The sequence below is a fragment of the Macaca mulatta genome, chromosome Y, assembly GCF_049350105.2.
Source record: "Macaca mulatta isolate MMU2019108-1 chromosome Y, T2T-MMU8v2.0, whole genome shotgun sequence".
Classification (NCBI taxonomy): domain Eukaryota; kingdom Metazoa; phylum Chordata; class Mammalia; order Primates; family Cercopithecidae; genus Macaca; species Macaca mulatta.
This window is the reverse complement of record NC_133427.1, coordinates 3,903,604-3,921,863: the sequence shown is the minus strand read 5'-3', so window position 1 is coordinate 3,921,863 and position 18,260 is coordinate 3,903,604. Positions and strand designations below refer to the sequence as shown.

The 18,260-nt window shown below is 43.8% G+C and overlaps 1 protein-coding gene across 1 annotated transcript in view; it reads right to left on the bottom strand.

Moving 5' to 3' along the window:
- Nucleotides 1-789: 789 nt before the first annotated feature.
- The window catches only part of LOC106995402 (matrix-remodeling-associated protein 5), a 59,703-nt gene continuing 42,232 nt past the window's right edge, over nt 790-18,260 (bottom strand). The window contains exons 5-6 of the mRNA XM_015128616.3: nt 15,440-16,340; nt 790-3,867 (exon numbers count right to left, since the gene is read on the bottom strand). Coding sequence (XP_014984102.3) covers nt 1,959-3,867; nt 15,440-16,340 — 2,810 coding nt within the window. The 3' untranslated portion in view covers nt 790-1,958. The remainder of the gene's footprint in view (nt 3,868-15,439; nt 16,341-18,260) is intronic.

Below are 18,260 nucleotides of genomic sequence, written 5' to 3'. Positions count from 1 at the left end.
TGGCAGGTAGAGCCCAGGGATGCTGCTCAACACTCTACACAGGACACCCCAGCCCAGAGAATCATCCATCCCCAAATGCCATTCATGTGCATTTTGAGAGACCCTGCACTATCTGCAGCGCCTGTCTATTGAGAATAAATACTCCAAGCACCACCTCCTCCTCCACCTCTCTGCTTCCTCAGGCCTCTGTTGATATCCAGCACACAGTAAGGGCTGTGCAGATATATTTAAGAAAATAAGTGGATTCATGAATGAGAGACAGGTTCTATGCCTCCCACAGAGTTTAAAAAAAAAACAACAGCTGTCTTTAGTTTCCATGACCAATATTCTTTAACAATTTGTTCTTTAACACTGCATTTCTTAAAATTCTGACAGTAATTTTTTTTTCCCAAATATTTATCTTGCTTGCCTTTTTCCTTTCCCTCAGGGGAAGCAAAAGGACAGTTTTGCATATTTGTGGAACACAGTACATGTATTTCCAGATGTCTCTTTGACAAAAAATTAAAAAAGAAAAATCCTGAAGGATTTCCTAGAGCACTGCTTCTCAGTCCCCACACTGTCTTGCTGCATACTGAAATTGTCACTACATGCAAGTGACACTCAAACTCTGCCTTCCTGCCTGCTAAATCTGTCATCAGAAGCATTGCCTTTGACTCAGTTTCTTTGCCTGTTAAAAAGGTGTAGAGAAGGTAATCATTGAGAGAAGGTGAATGAAAGCGATTTTTTCAACCGCTCTGATGGAAACCCAAATTCATGTGACCCTCTTTTGTCCTCGAAAATAGCATTGTCATCACTGCCTGGTTTTGGGAGCATATTATTTTATTATCAAGTGTGCAGTATATTGACCCTAAAATTACAATAAAGTAGTCATGGAAATAACAGGTCTTGTATTATTCATGAGCATAGACTGACTCATGGCTGGGGAAGAAGCAGCCATCTTAGACCAGATGGACAGCTCAGATACTTCAGAAAAGTTTCTGGGCTTTTCAGGGAAGACTCTGGATTCAATTCTGTAAAGTTATGGTATAGTTTTCTCCTTCTTTTCCTCTCACCTCTCCTGAGCATAGCTTTCAACAAAAACTTTGCATACAAAGAAATGTAATATCACAGCCTTCCCCACTGCAAGGTTCCTGGAGAAGGTAATGTAATAATGGTTACTGAATTTGAAGGAGATTGGAGAGGAATTTTTAAAAATTGTATTTCTGTGTCTGCTGTAATGTATACAAGTCTTTTAAAGACCAGTAATTTATTAATGAGGCACCAGGTATTTCTCCTAGTCTCATCTGATTTGAAAGGGAAAAATATATATATACATTATATATATAAAACATGATATAAAAAGCGAGTTCCAGGAAGAAATAAGTTATTTTTTTAATATATAATTGTAGTTGTATGTATGCAACTCTGAATTAAAAAAATATATATATACACATATCAATCACTCTGGTTGTAAATCCTTATTGGACAAGCTGGAGTTTTGAAGTGACAGAGGAAATAACTGAAAGATGACTTGTCAATCTGGAACAAAGTCTATCATGTAAAAACTGCAGCAGGTTAACTAGGTGATGCGTCTTTAATGGGGTAGTGGGGGATTGTTCGTGTCTATGGTTTATTTTTGGTGAATGTTCTGCAGATATCCTATGGACGCTTATGAAGGCAGTTGAGTGGCATTTGCAAAAAAAGAAAAATTGCAGTCAGAGCACAGATACCGCGAATGAAGCCTCTGGAATGATGTAAACACAAAAGAAAGTTCCCAGCGAGGCTGAGCCCTCCTTCTGGTGTCTGTATTGCTTCCTTTTCCCAACAATCGTAGATCAAGTTCAACCTCAACTTGAAACCCACAGGGGGCCACCATGCACTATGACACATTATTTAAGAGCTCCGATTCCCCAGCCTGACTTCCCGTACAAACCGCGCTTTGTTGTCAGTTCCTAAGCAATCATTCTGGAATCCACATTTCAGAAGACATGGATGTAAGTTGTTTTGGAGTCACTGCCGAGAATGTTTTTTGCCATGCACTTGTAGAAGCCGGCGTCTCTCTGTGTGGCATGCTGGATGGTCAGTGATCCCTGGGGGTGAAGAAATCTGTTTCCATACAGACGAGCCTGAACCCCTGCCTTCAGATGCGACTTATCCGGCAACTCCCACGTGATGTCAGCTTTGGGAATCCCCATAGCCATGCAGTTCAGTTTCACGGTGTTCCCGGGCCGGGTGTAGATGACGGGGGTGGGCTCGCTGGTGATCCGGGGAGGATAGGCGATCACAATCACGGGGATGCTGGTGACCGAAGGGCCGTACTCCGTCTCCATCCTGCATACATAGGTACCCCTGTCAAACACCGAGGCCTCACGAACCTCGAGGGTGCCATTGTCCAGAAGGGAAATGCGCCCCAGGGCTTGGGGGCCCTCCAGACGCATGCCGTTGGGGAGCGTCCAGGAGAAACGTCCCTGCCCAGCCCCGGGAGGGGTGCAGGGGAGCTTCAGGGTCTCACCGTTGATGATGCTGACCAGGTTATGATACTGCTTGTTTGCTTCTGGTTTCAGCCCCACCTTCAGGGAGACCAGCCTCTCCGTGTGGCCAGCGGCGTTGCGGGCCACGCAGCGGTAGGCCCCGGCATCCACCGAGGAGAGACCGCTGATGTGGAGCATGCCGTCAGCCTTGTGGTAGAAGCGCTGCAGCTGCTGTCCGCTCTGCAGATCGGTGCCATTGGGAAGGACCCACACCAGGCTGGGTGTCGGGCTCCCCGCGGCAGAGCAGTTGAGGCTGATGGTGTGGCCCGCCATGGCCGTGATCTTCTCGCTGATCGGGTCGTGGAAGATGGGTTTCTCCATGGGCTCCAGGACAGTGAGCTGCACGATCAACCTGGCCTCCCCTCCCTCGTTGCGCGCCATGCATACTAGCTCAACGGAGTCGCTCTTCCTCAGACTCCTGATGTCTAGGGAACCGTTGCCATGGACAGTGACCCGATTTCCATAGTATGGAGCTGGCAGAACCACACCCTCGGGAAAAGCCCATAACACCCTCGGGGTGGGGATGCCTTCAGCTCTGCAGTCAATCAGTTTCCGACTGCCCCCGGCTGCTATCTCCCGCACAGTGGTGATGGGGTTGGGGCTACCGTTGATTTTGGGTGGCTGGACATTGACGTGAATCCACACCGTCTTCCTATCCTCTCCGGCGCTGTTCCTGACCAGGCAGGTGTAGTTGCCACTGTCAGAGCGCTGGGCTTTCTGAATAAGGAGAGTGCCATCTTGGTATATCTGATACTTCTCAGAGGCGGTGGGGATCACCCGGTTGGTTGGGGACAACCAAGTCACCTTGGGCATGGGTTCTCCTTTGGCCTCACAGGCTACAGTGGCCACGTCTCCATAGGGCACCTGAACCGCCAAGTAAGTCTTGTTCTGGATGGTGGCAGGCGCTGTCACCACCTTGACTCTGACTCTCATCTCGTCCTTCCCGACCTGATTTTCGGCAAAGCAGGTGTAGTCTCCTTCCTCCCTCATCCCCACTTCGTTAAAGTAGAGCGTCCCATTGTTGAAGACGACATAGCGCTTGGTGCGTCCACCGCTGTCATCTGACTGCATGAAGGAGTTCACCAGACTCCCATCCGGGAGGCTCCAGGAGATCTCGGGATTGGGAAGCCCGGTGGCCACACAGTCCACTTTCAGGTCACCCCCATAGAAGACTTTGTGGTTGCTCTCCTCCTTGTGCTCAATCTTGGCCGGTTTCATCACCACATTCACCTTGAGCACCACGAAGTCATCACCAACCTTATTTCGAGCTACGCACAGGTAATCTCCAGCGTCTTTGTCCGTCACTGATTTTACCACCAGGGTCCCGTTGGCAAACACCTTGATTCTACTATCAAAACTACAGAAAAAAAGAAAAAGGAGTAGATGTCAGTTTCCCAAATGCTCTACTGTGGCATTAGGTCACTGGAATAACACAAAAATAGTTGGTTCTGTGATGCATCAGCCCAGATGGCTACTACTGCAAAATGCCCAATGGTTTTTACAGCCTGGAGAAGGTTGTGGAAAGTGATTGACTGCAAAAAAGAACTCCCTGTTGAATCAGATGTTAGGTTGGCCTGACCATGGGTTCAAGGACATGAAACATAGTCAAAGACATCAATCCTATTCCTGCAACTGTGTGTGGATCAAGTATTTGCATGGTGGTCATTACAGAGGTCATTGTAACAACAAAATCAGATAAAATGCTACAGTCATGGAGATGGTGATGAATCTGAGTCAACCTCATAAAGATGTTAAGTTCTTCCTGGAGAAAATGCTTTACACACGGTTTCTAGTCTTGGCAATTTCTCTCTCTCTCTCTCTCTCTCTCTCTCTCTCTCTCTCTCTCTCTCTTTAAATCTGTTGTATCACAGTTTTGGGCCAGAGTCAGAAAAGCAACTCTAATCTAACACGGTCATGTAATTATGGTTATGCCCAGAGTTTCAAGGCTAAAATTGGGCTCTTCAGAAGATGGCACTATTGGTGTAACAGGTTTTCTAGAATTTGTAATTGAAGCTGAGTAACACTCACTAACTAAAACCTCAAGGCTGGTGTATCATTCTTCCCCATGAAGTCTAAGCACTGCTGAGTGAATAATTACAAAAGTGTTTAAGAGAGGCAACCTACAAAAGATGATAGGAAAATCTTCATTACGTATGCAAGAGTTTTAGAAATACTGAAACATCCTTTAGTTATTCAGAACTGTTATGTTGAATTCCGGTGTAAAGATTGAGAAAGTTCTCACTTTTAAAACTGTCCCTATTGAATTCTGAGTTACACATACACTATAATGGGAGCCTTAGTATTTCCTAAATACCACACTTTCTTTGTTTTGAAGAATTGGGGTCTTGCTTTGTCACCCAGGATGGAGTGTAGTGGTGCAATCATAGCTAACTGCAGTCTTAATCTCCTGGACTCAAGGGACCCTATCGTCTCAGCCTCCTGAGTAGTTTGGACTATAACCATACACCAATATGTCTGGCTGGAAAAAAAGGTTTTTTTCTTTGTTTGTTTGTTTTTGTTTTTGTTTTTTGTTTTTTAGAGACAAGATCTTGCTATGTTGTCTGGGCTGGTTTTGAACTCCTGGACTTAAGTGATCCTTCTGCCTTTGTCTCCCAATGTGCTGGGAATACAGGCATGAGACACCACACCTGGCAACACTCCATTTTTCTAATGACATGTCTAAGACAACGTCATAGATCTTAACAAAATGAGCCGCTTGTGATTACATTCAACCTAATCATTGTAATCAAAGCAACAGTTAACAATGACAAAATATACTGTTTGTGGGTCATGAGTGAGAATCAGGTAATGTAACTCAGTAAGGAACTTAATAGATGTGGGGCAGGCCAGGACATTTTAATGTGCCTTGGAGTTTGAATCTAAAAAGGAGTATGATAGCATGTATCTGTTAAACATTCTATGGCTTCCATAACAGTGACCCCAGTCCAGTTGCCATCAGAATAAATGAACTGAGCAAATCTGAAAGCCACAGATGCCTATGCATCATGAGGGATTTGACTTCAAGAAACAAAGCTCTGATATTTGTTTTCATTTTTGTTTTTTGAGATAGAGTCTCACTCTGTCACCCACGCTACAGTGCAGTGGCCTGATCTTGGCTCACTGAAATCTCTGCCTCCTGGGTTCAAGCAATTCTCCTGCCTCAGCCTTCCAAGTAGCTGGGACTACAGGCATGTGCCACTATGCCCTGCTAATTTTTGTATTTAGAGTCGAGACCAGGTTTCACCATGTTGGTCAGGCTGATCTTGAGCTCCTGACCTCAAGCAATCCACCCATCTTGGCCTCCCAAAATGCTGGGATTACAGGCATCAGCCACCACACTAGGCCCAATATTTTTATTTTTATTTTTAAATTATACTTTATGTTCTAAGGTACATGTGCAGGTTTGTTTCATATGTATACATGTGCCATGTTGGTATGCTGCACTCATTAACTTGTCATTTACATTAGGTATTTCTCCTAATGCTATCCCTCCCTGCCTCCCCCCCTCCCAACAACAGGTCCCAGTGTGTGATGTTCCCTTCCTGTTTCCAAGTGATCTCATTGTTCAATTCCCACCTTTGAGTGAGAACATGCCGGGTTTGGTTTTCTGTTCTTGTGATAGTTTGCTGAGAATGATGGTTTCCAGCTGCATCCATGTCCCTACCAAGGACACAAACCCATCCTTTTTTTATGGTTGCATAGTATTCCATGGTGTATATGTGTCACATTTTCTTAGTCCAGTCTGCCATTGATGGACATTTGGGTTGGTTCCAAGTCTTTGCTATTGTGAGTAGTGCCACAGTAAACATACGTGTGCATGTGTCCTTATAGCAGCATGATTTATAATCCTTTGGGTATATACCCAGTAATGGGATGGCTGGGTCAAATGGTATTTCTAGTTCTAGATCCTTGAGGAATCGCCACACTGTCTTCCACAATGGTTGAACTAGTTTAACAGTGTAAAAGTGCTCCTATTTCTCCACATCCTCTCCAGCACCTGTTGTTTCCTGACATTTTAATGATAACCATTCTAACTGGTATGAGATAGTATCTCATTGTGGTTTTGATTTGCATTTCTCTGATGGCTAGTGATGATGAGCATTTTTTCACCTGTCTGTCAGTTGCATCAATGTCTTCTTTTGTGAAGTGTCTGTTCATATCCTTTGACACTTTTTAATGGGGTTGTTTTTTTCTTGTAAATTTGTTTGAGTTCTTTGTAGCTTCTGGATATTAGCCCTTTGTCAGATGAGTAGATTACAAAAATTTTCTCCCATTCTGTAGGTTGCCTGTTCACTCTGATGGTAGTTTCTTTTGCTGTGCAGAAGATCTTTAGTTTAATTACATCCCATTTGTCAATTTTGGCTTTTGTTGCCATTGCTTTTGGTGTTTTAGACATGAAGTCCTTGCCCATGCCTATGTCCTGAATGGTATTGACTAGGTTTTTTCTAGGGTTTTTATGGTTTTAGGTCTAACATTTAAGCCTCTAATCCATCTTGAATTGATTTTTGTATATGGTGTAAGGAAAGGATCCAGTTTCAGCTTTCTACTTATGGCTGGCCAGTTTTCCCAGCACCATTTATTAAATAGGGGATCCTTTCCCCATTCCTTGTTTTTCTCAGGTTTGTCAAAGATCAGATGACTGTAGATGTGTGGTATTATTTCTGAGGGCTCTGTTCTGTTCCTTTGGTCTATATCTCTGTTTTGGTGTCAGTACTATGCTGTTTTGGTTACTGTAGCCTTGTAGTATAGTTTGAAGTCAGGTAGCGTGAGGCCTCCAGCTTTGTTCTTTTGGCTTAGATTGTCTTGGCTATGTGGGTTCTTTTTTGGTTCCATATGAACTTTAAAGTAGTTTTTTTCCAATTCTGTGAAGAAAGTCATTGGTAGCTTAATGGAGATGGCATTGAATATATAAATTACCTTGGACAGTATGGCCATTTTCACTATATTGATTCCTCCTATCCATGAGCATGGAATGTTCTTCCATTTTTTTGTGTCCTCTTTTATTTCACTGAGCAGTTGTTTGTAGTTCTCCTTGAAGAGGTCCTTCACATCCCTTTTAAGTTGGATTCCTAAGTATTTTATTCTCTTTGAAACAATTGTGAATGGGAGTTCACTCATGATTTGGCTCTCTGTTTATCTGTTATTGGTGTATAAGAATGCTTGTTATTTTTGCACATGGATTTTGTATGCTGAGACTTTGCTGAAGTTGTTTATCAGCTTAAGGAGACTTTGGGCTGAGACAATGGGGTTTTCTAAATATACAATCATGTTATCTGCAAACAGGGACAATTTGACTTCCTCTTTTCCTAACCGAATCCCCTTTATTTCTTTATCTTGCCTAATTGCCCTGGCCAGAACTTCCAACACTGTGTTGAATAGGAGTGGTCAGAGAGGGCATCCCTGTCTTGTGCCAGTTTTCAAAGGGAATGCTTCCAGTTTTTGCCCATTCAGTATGATATTGGCTGTGTGTTAGTCATAAACAGCTCTTATTATTTCAAGATAAGCTCCATCAATACAGAATTTATTGAGAGTTTTTAGCATGAAGGGCTGTTGAATTTCGTCAAAGATCTTTTCTGTATCTATTGAGATAATCAGGTGGTTTTTGTCTTTGATTCTGTTTATGTGCTGGATTATGTTTATTGATTTGCATATATTGAACCAGACTTGCATCCCAGGGATGAAGCCCACTTGATCATGGTGGATGTGCTGCTGGATTCGGTTTGCCAGTATCTTACCGAGGATTTTTGCATCAATGTTCATCAGGGATATACTGGTCTAAAATTCTCTTTTTTGGTTGTGTCTCTGCCAGGCTTTGGTATCAGGATGATGTTGGCCTCATAAAATGAGTTAGGGAGGATTCCCTCTTTTTCTATTGATTGGAATAGTTTCAGAAGGAATGGTACCATCTCCTCCTTGTACCTCTGGTAGAATTCGGCTATGAATCCATCTGGTCCTGGACTTTTTTTGGATGGTAAGCTATTCATTATTGCCTCAATTTCAGAGCCTGTTATTGGTCTCTTCAGGGATTCGACTTCTTCCTGGTTTAGTCTTAGGAGACTGTATGTAGGAATTTATGCATTTCTTCTATGTTTTCTAGTTTATTTGTGTAGAGGTGTTTATAGTATTCTCTGATGGTAGTTTGTATATCTGTGGGGTCGGTGGTAATATCCCCTTTATCATTTTTTATTGCGTCTATTTGATTCTTCTCTCTTTTCTTCTTTATTAGTCTTGCTAGCGGTCTATCAATTTTGTTGATCTTTTCAAAAAATCAGCTCCTAGATTCATTGATTTTTTTGAAGGTTTTTTTGTGTCTCTATCTCCTTCAGTTCTGCTCTGATCTTAGTTATTTCTTGCCTTCTGCTAGTTTTTGAATGTGTGTGTTCTTGCTTCTCTAGTTCTTTTAACTGTGATGTTAGTGTGTCAATTTTAGATCTTCCCTGCTTTCTCTTGTGGGCATTTACTGCTATAAATTTCCCTCTGCTCAATGCTTTAAATGGGTCCCAGAGATTCTGGTATGTTGTATCTTTGGTCTCATTGGTTTCAAAGAACATCTTTATTTCTACCTTCATTTCATTATGTAACCAGTAGTCATTTAGGAGCAGGTTGTTCAGTTTCCATGTAGTTGAGTGATTTTGAGTGAGTTTCTTAATCCTGAGTTCTAGTTTGATTGCACTGTAGTCTGAGAGATAGTTTGTTATAATTTCTGTTCTTTTACATTTGCTGAGGAGTGCTTTATTTCCAACTCTGTGGTCAATTTTGGAATAAGGGCCATGTGGTGCTGAGAATTCTGTTGATTTGGGGTGGAGAGTTCTGTAGATGTCTATTATGTCCGCTTGGTGTAGAGTTGAGTGCAATTCCTGGATATCCTTGTTAACTTTATGTCTTGTTGATCTGTCTAATGTTGACAGTGGGGTGTTAAAGTCTCCTGTTATTATCGTGTGGGAGTCTAAGTCTCTTTGTAAGTTTCTAAGGACTTGCTTTATGAATCTGGGTGCTCCTGTATTGGGTGCATATATATTTAGGGTAGTTAGGTCTTCTTGTTAAATTGATCCCTTTACTATTATATAGTGGCCTTCTTTGTCTCTTTTGATCTTTGTTGGTTTAAAGTCTGTTTTACCAGAGACTAGGATTGCAACCCCTGCCTTTTTTTGTTTTTCATTTGCTTGGTAGATTTTCCTCCATCCCTTTATTTTGAGCCTGTGTGTGTCTTTGCATGTGAGATGGGTCTCCTGAATACAGCACACTGATGGGTCTTGACTCTATCCAATTTGCCAGTCTGTGTCTTTTAGTTGGCGCATTTAGCCCATTTCCACTTAAGACTAATATTGCTATGTGTGAACTTGATCCTGTCATTATGATATTAGCTGGTTGTTTTGCTCATTAGTTAATGCAGTTGCTTCCTAGCATTGATGGTCTCTTCATTTTGGCATGTTTTTGCAGTGGCTGGTACCAGTTGTTCCTTTCCATGTTTAGTGCTTCCTTCAGGAGCTCTTGTAGGTCAGAACTGGTGGTGACAAAATCTCTCAGGATTTGCTTGTCTGTAAAGGAATTTATTTCTCCTTCACTTATGAAACTTAGTTTGGCTGGATATGAAATTCAGGGTTGAAAATCCTTTTCTTTAAGTTTGTTGAATATTGGCCCCCACTCTCTTCTGGCTCACAGAGTTTCTGCCGAGAGATCCGCTGTTAGTCTGATGGTCTTCCCTTTGTGTGTAACCCCACCTTTTTCTCTGGCTGCCCTTAACATTTTTTCCTTCATTTCAACTTTGGTGAATCTGACAATTATGTGTCTTGGAGTTGCTCTTCTCGAGGAGTTTCTTTTTGGTGTTCTCTCTATTTCCTGAATTTGAATGTTGGCCTGCCTTGCTAGGTTGGGAAAGTTCTCGTGGATAATATCCTGCAGAGTGTTTTCCAACTTGGTTGCATTCTCCCTGTCACTTTCAGGTACACCAATCAGGCATAGATTTGGTCTTTTCATATAGTCCCATATCTCTTGGAGGCTTTGTTCATTTCGTTTTACTCTTTTTTCTCTAAACTCTTCTCGCTTCGTTTCATTCATTTGATCTTCAGTCACTGATACCCTTTTTCCAGCTGATAGAGTCAGTTACTGAAGCTTGTGCATTTGTCACGTAGTTATTATGTCATGGTTTTCAGCTCTATCAGGTCATTTAAGGACTTCTCTACATTGGTTATTCTAGTTAGCCATTCATCAAATCTTTTTTCAAGGTTTTTATCTTCTTCGCGATGGGTTCGAACTTCCTCCTTTAGCTCGGAGAAGTTTGATCCTCTGAAGCCTTCTTCTCTCAGCTCATCAAAGTCATTCTCTGTCCAGTTTTGTTCTGTTGCTGGTGAGGAGCTGTGTTCCTTTGGAGGGGGACAGGCGCTCTGATTTTTAGAATTTTCAGCTTTTCTGCACTGCTTTTTCCCCATTTTTGTGGTTTTATCTACCTTTGGTCTTTGGTGATGGTGACGTTCAGATGGGGTTTTTGTGTGGATGTCCTCTCTGTTTGTTATTTTTCTTTCTAACAGTCAGGACCCTCAGCTGCAGGTGTCTTGGAGTTTGCTCGAGATCCACTCCAGATGCTGTTTGCCTGGGTATCAGCAGCAGAGGCTGCAGAAGAGTTAATATTGCTGAACAGTAATTGTTGCTGCCTGATCATTCTTCTAGAAGCTTCATCTCAGAGGGTTACCCAGCCATGTGAGCTGTGAGGTTTCAGTCTGCCCCTAGTTGGGGGTGTCTCCCAGTGAGGCTACTCGGGGGTCAGCGACCCACTTGAGCAGGCAGTCTCTCTGTTCTCAGATCTCAAACTCCATGCTGGGAGAATCACTACTCTCTTCAAAGTTGTCAGACAGGGACATTTAAATCTGCAGGGGTTTCTGCTGCCTTTTGTTTGACTATGCCCTGTCCCCATAAGTAGAGTCTACAGAGACAGGCAGGCATCCTTGAGCTGCAGTGGGTTCCATCCAGTTCGAGCTTCCCAGCCACTTTGTGTACCTGCTCAAGCCTCAGCAATGGCGGGCACCCCTCCCCCAGCCTCGCTACCACCTTGCAGTTAGATCTCAGACTGCTATGCTAGCAATGAGGGAGGCTCCGTGGAAATGGGACCCTCCAAGCCAGGCACAGGATATCATCTGCTGGTATGCCATTGGCGAAGACCCTAGGTAAAGTGCAGTGTTAGGGTGAGAGTGACCCAATTTTCCAGGTGTTGTGTGTCATGGTTTCCCTTGGCTAGGAAAGGGAATTCCCTTCTCCCTTGCACTTCCCAGGTAAGGCAATGCTTCACCCTGCTTTGGCTCTCACTCAGTGGGCTGCTTCCATATCCTGCACCCACTGTCTGGCACACCCCAGTGAGATGAACCCGGTACCTCAGTTGGAAATGCAGAAATCACCTGTCTTCTGTGCCACTCATGCCGGGAGGCTGGAACTGTTCCTATTCGGCCGTCTTGAACCCCTTTTTAATTTTAAATAATCCCAACATGTAGGCAGGGCAGACTGCTCTTTGACAAAATGCACATGGTTTGTTCAATTACACTTTACTAAGAATAGAGTCAGAGTTTACTAAGAATGAAGTGACAGAAATAACAGTTTATAATTTATTTAGGATTTATATGGAAGTATTAATAGAATGACTCAAAAATCCTACTGGAACTGCATTCTTGTACTGCTATCCATTCAAAATTACCTCCACCATGGCAAAGTCAATGGAAAACAGTTTTCTTGGTGGCAGCACATCTGCTAAGCTGGAAGGCATTCCTGGGTATATTTGGTACATGGTTCTTCTTGACTGATTGTGCAAGCTCTTCAGGGTACCACCCAGCCATCTAAAGTATAAAATATAGGCAGGGGAAAGGCATTTCAGCCCTTTTCCTAAACTGCAAAGCGTCCTAGAAGGGCAGATACAACTGTGCAGAAGAAACTCTTGGACACTGATTTTGCTCCCACCATGGCGGGGGAACCATGGTGAGAGGCTTTCCTGCTTGAGCTGCTGAATGCTGAAGACAGCACAATGCTCCACCACGGCACTGTGAATTGAGTTGGACTCCATTTTACCTTTCCTCTACTGTCTGTGTCCTCTGTTTTTTAACACTTATTAAAGAGATATTAGCTCTTTTATGAATCTAGCTCAGGGTTTCTCAACCTTGGCACTAGGGAAATTTGAGGCTAGATGATTCTCTGTGATGGGGCCATTCTGTGAACTGTAGGCTGTTGAGCAGTGTCCCTGGAGTCCACCCACCAGATGCCAGTAGAATCCATCCCATCTGTAACAACCAAAAAATGTTGCCAGACATAGCCAAATGTCTCCTGGGAGTAAAATCTCCTTGGTTGCAAACAACTACCATAGCTAGCTAGTTAGTTAGATAGATCAGTAGACAGACTAGGTAGATTACATAGATAGATAGATAAGATAGATAGATCGATAGATCGATAGAATAGATAGAGATGGATGGGTGGATGGATAAATGGATGGATAGATGGATGGATAGATGAAAAGATAGATACATAAGAGATAAGAATGGATGGATGGATAGGTTAGGTAGATAGAAATGGATGGATAGGCAAGTATATAGATAGACTAAAATTTTCATACTAAGATAGCATTTCTCGGGTTCAGCACTAGGGACATTTAAGGCTGGATGGATGATTCTCTGTGGTGGGTCTGTCCTGTGCATTGTAGGGTGTTGAGCAGCATCTCTGGGCTCCATCCACCAGATGCCAGTAACATGCATCCCATTTGTGGTAATCAAAAAAATGTTGCCAGACATAGCCAAATATTTCCTGGGAAAAAAATCTCCCTGGTTGCAAGCAACTGCCATAGACAGGTAGGTACGTAGATAGATAGATAGATAGATAGATAGATAGATAGATAGATAGAGAGAGAGAGATAGTTATGGGTGGATGGATGAATGAATAGATACACAAGAGATAAGGATGGATGGATAGGCTAGGTATACAGGAATGAATAAATGAATGGATAAATAGATAGGTAAATGGATAGACAAAGTCTTACATGTTAAGACAGGGTTACTTGATCTTAGCTGTATTAACATTTAAGGCAATATGAATGCTTATCTGTGGTGGGATGTCTTGTGCACTGTAGGGTGTTGAGCAGCATCCCAGGGCTGCAGTCACCAGATACCAGAAATACACCCTCCACCCCAGAGTCCTGATGACCAAAAATGTCTCCATACATCACCAAGTATCCCCTGGGGACTAAGGAACACCTGATACCTGGTTGCAAACCACTGCTATGCTTGATGGATGGATAGACAGACAGACAGACCAATGATAGAGAGATGATAGATGAAATAGGTAGAAGGATGGATAGATGATAGATAGATAGATAGAGAGAGAGAGAGATAGATAGAATCTTTCATGCTAAGACAGAGTTACTTGGCCTCATCACTATGGACATTGAAGGTAAGATGGATGACTATCTGTGATGGGCCATCCTGTGCACTGCAGGGTGTTGAGCACTGTCCCTGGGCTCCACCCCAGATACCAGAAGCACCCACTGCCCCACTTGTGACAACCAGAAGTGTCTTCAGATATTGCCAAGGGTTGTCTTGGGGCAAAATCATCCTTGGTTGATAAGCACTGCCATAAACCTGTACACCTGGGAACTGATGGCACTTGATTAGAAAGGTGGCTTTCTTCATAGCCCGAGTACATTTTTATCATTTCAAGTGCACTATATTGGTGTGGTAATGATGCTTTTCAAACAACGGGTACACTTTGACTGTATCAATATTGCCACATTAAAATAGAGCCTAACACGTCTATGTATATTGTTGAAATCTACAATGGAAATAGAAGCAAGCTGAATTGTTTGTCCTAACAGTATAGTTAAACATATAATAATTAAAACAAAAGTTTCTTGGTTTATTTATCTTTTTTTTTTTTTAATGGGACAAGAGAGGAAAAAGTTAAGTATTTTTTTAAGAAGTTAAGTATTTGTTCCAGATCCAAGTTTAGAGATACAAAACGTCATTGCATAAAAATCACACACAGGGCCAGCCACAGTGGCTCAAGCCTGTCATCCCAGCACTTTGGTAGGTCAGGGCAGGAGCACTGATTGAGGTGAAGTGTTCGAGATCACACTAGGCAACATAGCTGATCCCATCTGTACAAAAAAAGAAGGAGGAGGAGGAGAAGGAGAAAAGAAGAAGAAGAAGGAGGAGGAGGAGGAGGTGGAGGAGGAGGAGGGGAAGGAGAAGGAGAAGAAGGGGAAGGGAAAGGGGAAGAAGAAGAAGAAGGGGAAGGGGAGCGGGAAGGGGAAGAGGAAGGGAAGAGAAGGAGGAGAAGGAGAAGGAGAAGGAGAAGCAGAAGGAGAAGCAGCGGCAGCAGCTGTGCCTTATGGTGCACACCTGTAATCCCAGCTACTCACGAGGCTGAGGCTGGAGGATCGCTTCAGCCCAGGAGGTTGAGGCTGCAGTGAGGTATGATCACACTACTCCTCTCCAGCCTGGGTGACAGAGTGACACCCTGTCTCAATTAATTAAGTTCTTTGTTATTATTATTTTTAGATGCAGTGTCACTCTGTCGTCCAGGCTGGAGTGCTGTGGTGTGATCTTGGCTCACTGTAATCTCCACCTCGGGGTTCAAGCAATTCTCCTGCCTCAGCCTCCCGAGTAGCTGGGACTACAGATGCTCGCCACCACGCCAGGCAAAATTTTATATGTTTGTTAGAGACATGGTTTCACCATGTTGGCCAAGCTGGTCTCAAACTCCGGACCGCAAGTGATCCGCCCTCCTCGGCTTCCCAAAGTGCTGAGATTACAGGCGTGAGCCACCGTGCCCTGCTAATTAATTTCATTTAATTTTATCGGACGCAGGGAGCAGGGTGTGTGCATATTCATCCTGAAAATGGACTCATATTCGTTGGGGCCACCAGCCCAGCGATTTACAGGAAGCCATGCAGAGCCGCCTACCTGAAGAGCGCGTCGATCATCCTCTTGGAGGGCAGCCTCCAAAGGATGCGCGGCCAGGGGTCCCCCGAGGCGCTGCAGTCCAGCTTGAGGGTCCCTCCGTACCTGACGTCCGTCCTCCGCGGAGAGGTGCCCGTGATGCGCGCGTTGGCTGCTGCACGCTGCACGTTCAGCTGCACTGTCCTGCGCGCGGAGCCCACCAGGTTGGCGGCCACGCACTCATAGCGCCCGCTGTCCTTGGGCGCGAGGTTGCGGATGTAGAGCGTCCCGTTGGGGAAAACGAACAAGTTCCCGTGGAGGAACTGCGAGGGGCGGATCTGGGTACCGTCCCCGAGCACCCAGCGCACGCTGGGCAGGGGCGCAGCCTTGGCAGTGCAGTGAATGTGAATGCTGAGCCCAGGGGGCAGCGAGATGTTCTCCAGTTTCTCCTGGTGGATAACTGGGGGCAGTGCCGCCACATGCAGGCGGATGGCCAGGTTGTCAGCCCCGGCTGCATTGCTGGCCACGCACTTATAGACGCCTCTGTCTGAGAAGGACGCCTCCTTGATGGAAAGGGTTCGGTTTTTGTGCAGGGTGATGCGGCTCTCCACGGGGGACACAGTTTCCCACACCTTCCTGTCGGGGAAGATCCAGGAAATTTGGGGGGCTGGGATCCCTTTGGCCAGACACTCCATTGCTATGGTGTCTCCCAGGTAGACGGTGACGTCCTGGTAGTGGGAGGCTAGGATTTGAGGTTGCTGCACGGTGACCGAGAACAAGACCACCATCTGGTCCAGGCCGTGCAGATTGCTGGCGGTGCACATATACTGGCCTCGATCTTGCACTTGAACCTGCCGTATCACTAAGGTACCGTTCTTGAGAACCTCAAACCGTTGTATCCTGGTATTCGGAGTCATAAGAGCTCCTGGAGAAAAGTAACACAGTCAGCTTTGGCATAAACTGTGCCCTTTTGATAATGCTCAAACGAGCAGTATTAATCTAATTCTCTACTTTGTTACTCAGACAGCAAAAGCAAATGTAGAAGGTAGAATGTTTTAGTGTTTTTAAAAGTTTTTTTTTTATGTTTATTTTATTTGTTAGAGATAGGGTCTTGCTCTGTCTCCCAAGCGGGAGTGCAGTGGTACACTCATAGCTCACTGCAGGCTCAACCTCCTGGACTTGGGCTTCTACATAGCTGGGACTACAGGTGCAGGCCACCACTCCTGGATAATTTAATTTTTTTTTTTTTTTTTTGGTAGAGACGTCTTGCTGTTTTGCCCAGGCTGCTCTTGAACTTCTGGCCTCAACTGATTCTCTTGTCTTAGCTACCCAGAGTGCTGGGATTACAGATGTGAGCCACCACACCCAGCCTGTTTTGGTCCTAACCATTAAAGAAATGTAACCGAGATATCACCTCACGCCTGCTGGAATGACTATTATCAAAAAGACCAAAAACAACAGACACTGGTGAAGATGTGGAGAAAAGGGGACCCCCATACAATGTTGATGAAAATGTAAATTGGTACAACCACTATGGAAAACAGCATGGGGGTTCCTCATAAAACTAACAATAGAGCTGCCTATGGTCTAGCAATCCCACTACTGGGTATTTATCCAAAGGAAATGATGTCAGTTTGTTGATGAGACATCTGCACTCCTGTGTTTATCACAGAGCTATTCACAATAGCCAAGACATGGAATTCAGCTAAGTGTCTATCAATAAATGAATGCATAAAGAAAATGCAGTATATATGCACAATGAAATACCATTCTGTCTTTTTTTTTTTTAAAGGAAATTCTGTCGTTTGCCACAACATAAATGAACCTGGAGGATATTAGGTTAAGTGAAATAAGCCAGGCACAGAAAGATAAATACTGCATGATCTCACTTATATGTGCAATGTAAGAAAGTTGAACTCATAGAAGAAGAAATGGATAGTGGAATGGTGGTTACTAGGGCCTGGGGGTGGGAGAAAGGGGAAGATGTTAATTAAAAAATAGAAAGTTCAGTTAGGAAAAATATGCTTAAGTGATATTATACTCATGGCAACTATAGTTAATAAAAATTTAGCTTATACTTGAAAATTGTTCAGAGTAGATTTTGTGTTGTCATCACACACATATGAAATAAGTATGCTCTTTAAAAAAGGATAGAGAAAAATAATATTTTGTTTCTCTTTTTCATTTTTACACTAGTCCCAGAAACAGGGCCATATTCAGCAAAGGAGGGCAAATGTGGGTTTAATAGAGAATTCTGGAAGCAGACATGAGTCCCAGCCACTTCCAAGGTGAGCTGATATGTCACAAGCTCAATTACTAGAGACACAGCCTCTCCCTTATTTCTTTATGCTTTTGCTGTTCTCCTTAACTCCTCGGGCTAGCTGTCTGCATGGGCATCCCAGGCTTGCAGTAGCCAGCCACCCCTACCCAGAGAGGTCCTTGAGTCCACAAGAAAGGTAAATTATTCCCAGCACCTTAGGAGGCCAAGGCAGGAGGATGCCTTGAGCGAGCCCAGGAGTTCTAGACCATCCTAGGCCACACAGCTAAACTCTGTTTCTAAAAAAAAAAAACAAAAACAAACAAACAAAAACATAGCTGGGTGTGGTGGCATGTGCCTTTGGTCCCAGTTACTTGGGAAGCTGAGGTGGGAGGATCACGTGAGCCTGGGACATAGAGACTGCAGTGAGCTATGATCATGCTACTGCACTCCTGTCTGGGCAACAGAGTGAAACTCTATTTAAGAAAAAAAAAAAAACAAAACAGAGAGAGAGAGAGAGACATAAGATAAGAGAAAAGAAGAAAAGAGAGAAGAAAAGAAAAGAAGGTAGATTGGTTAGATTGATGG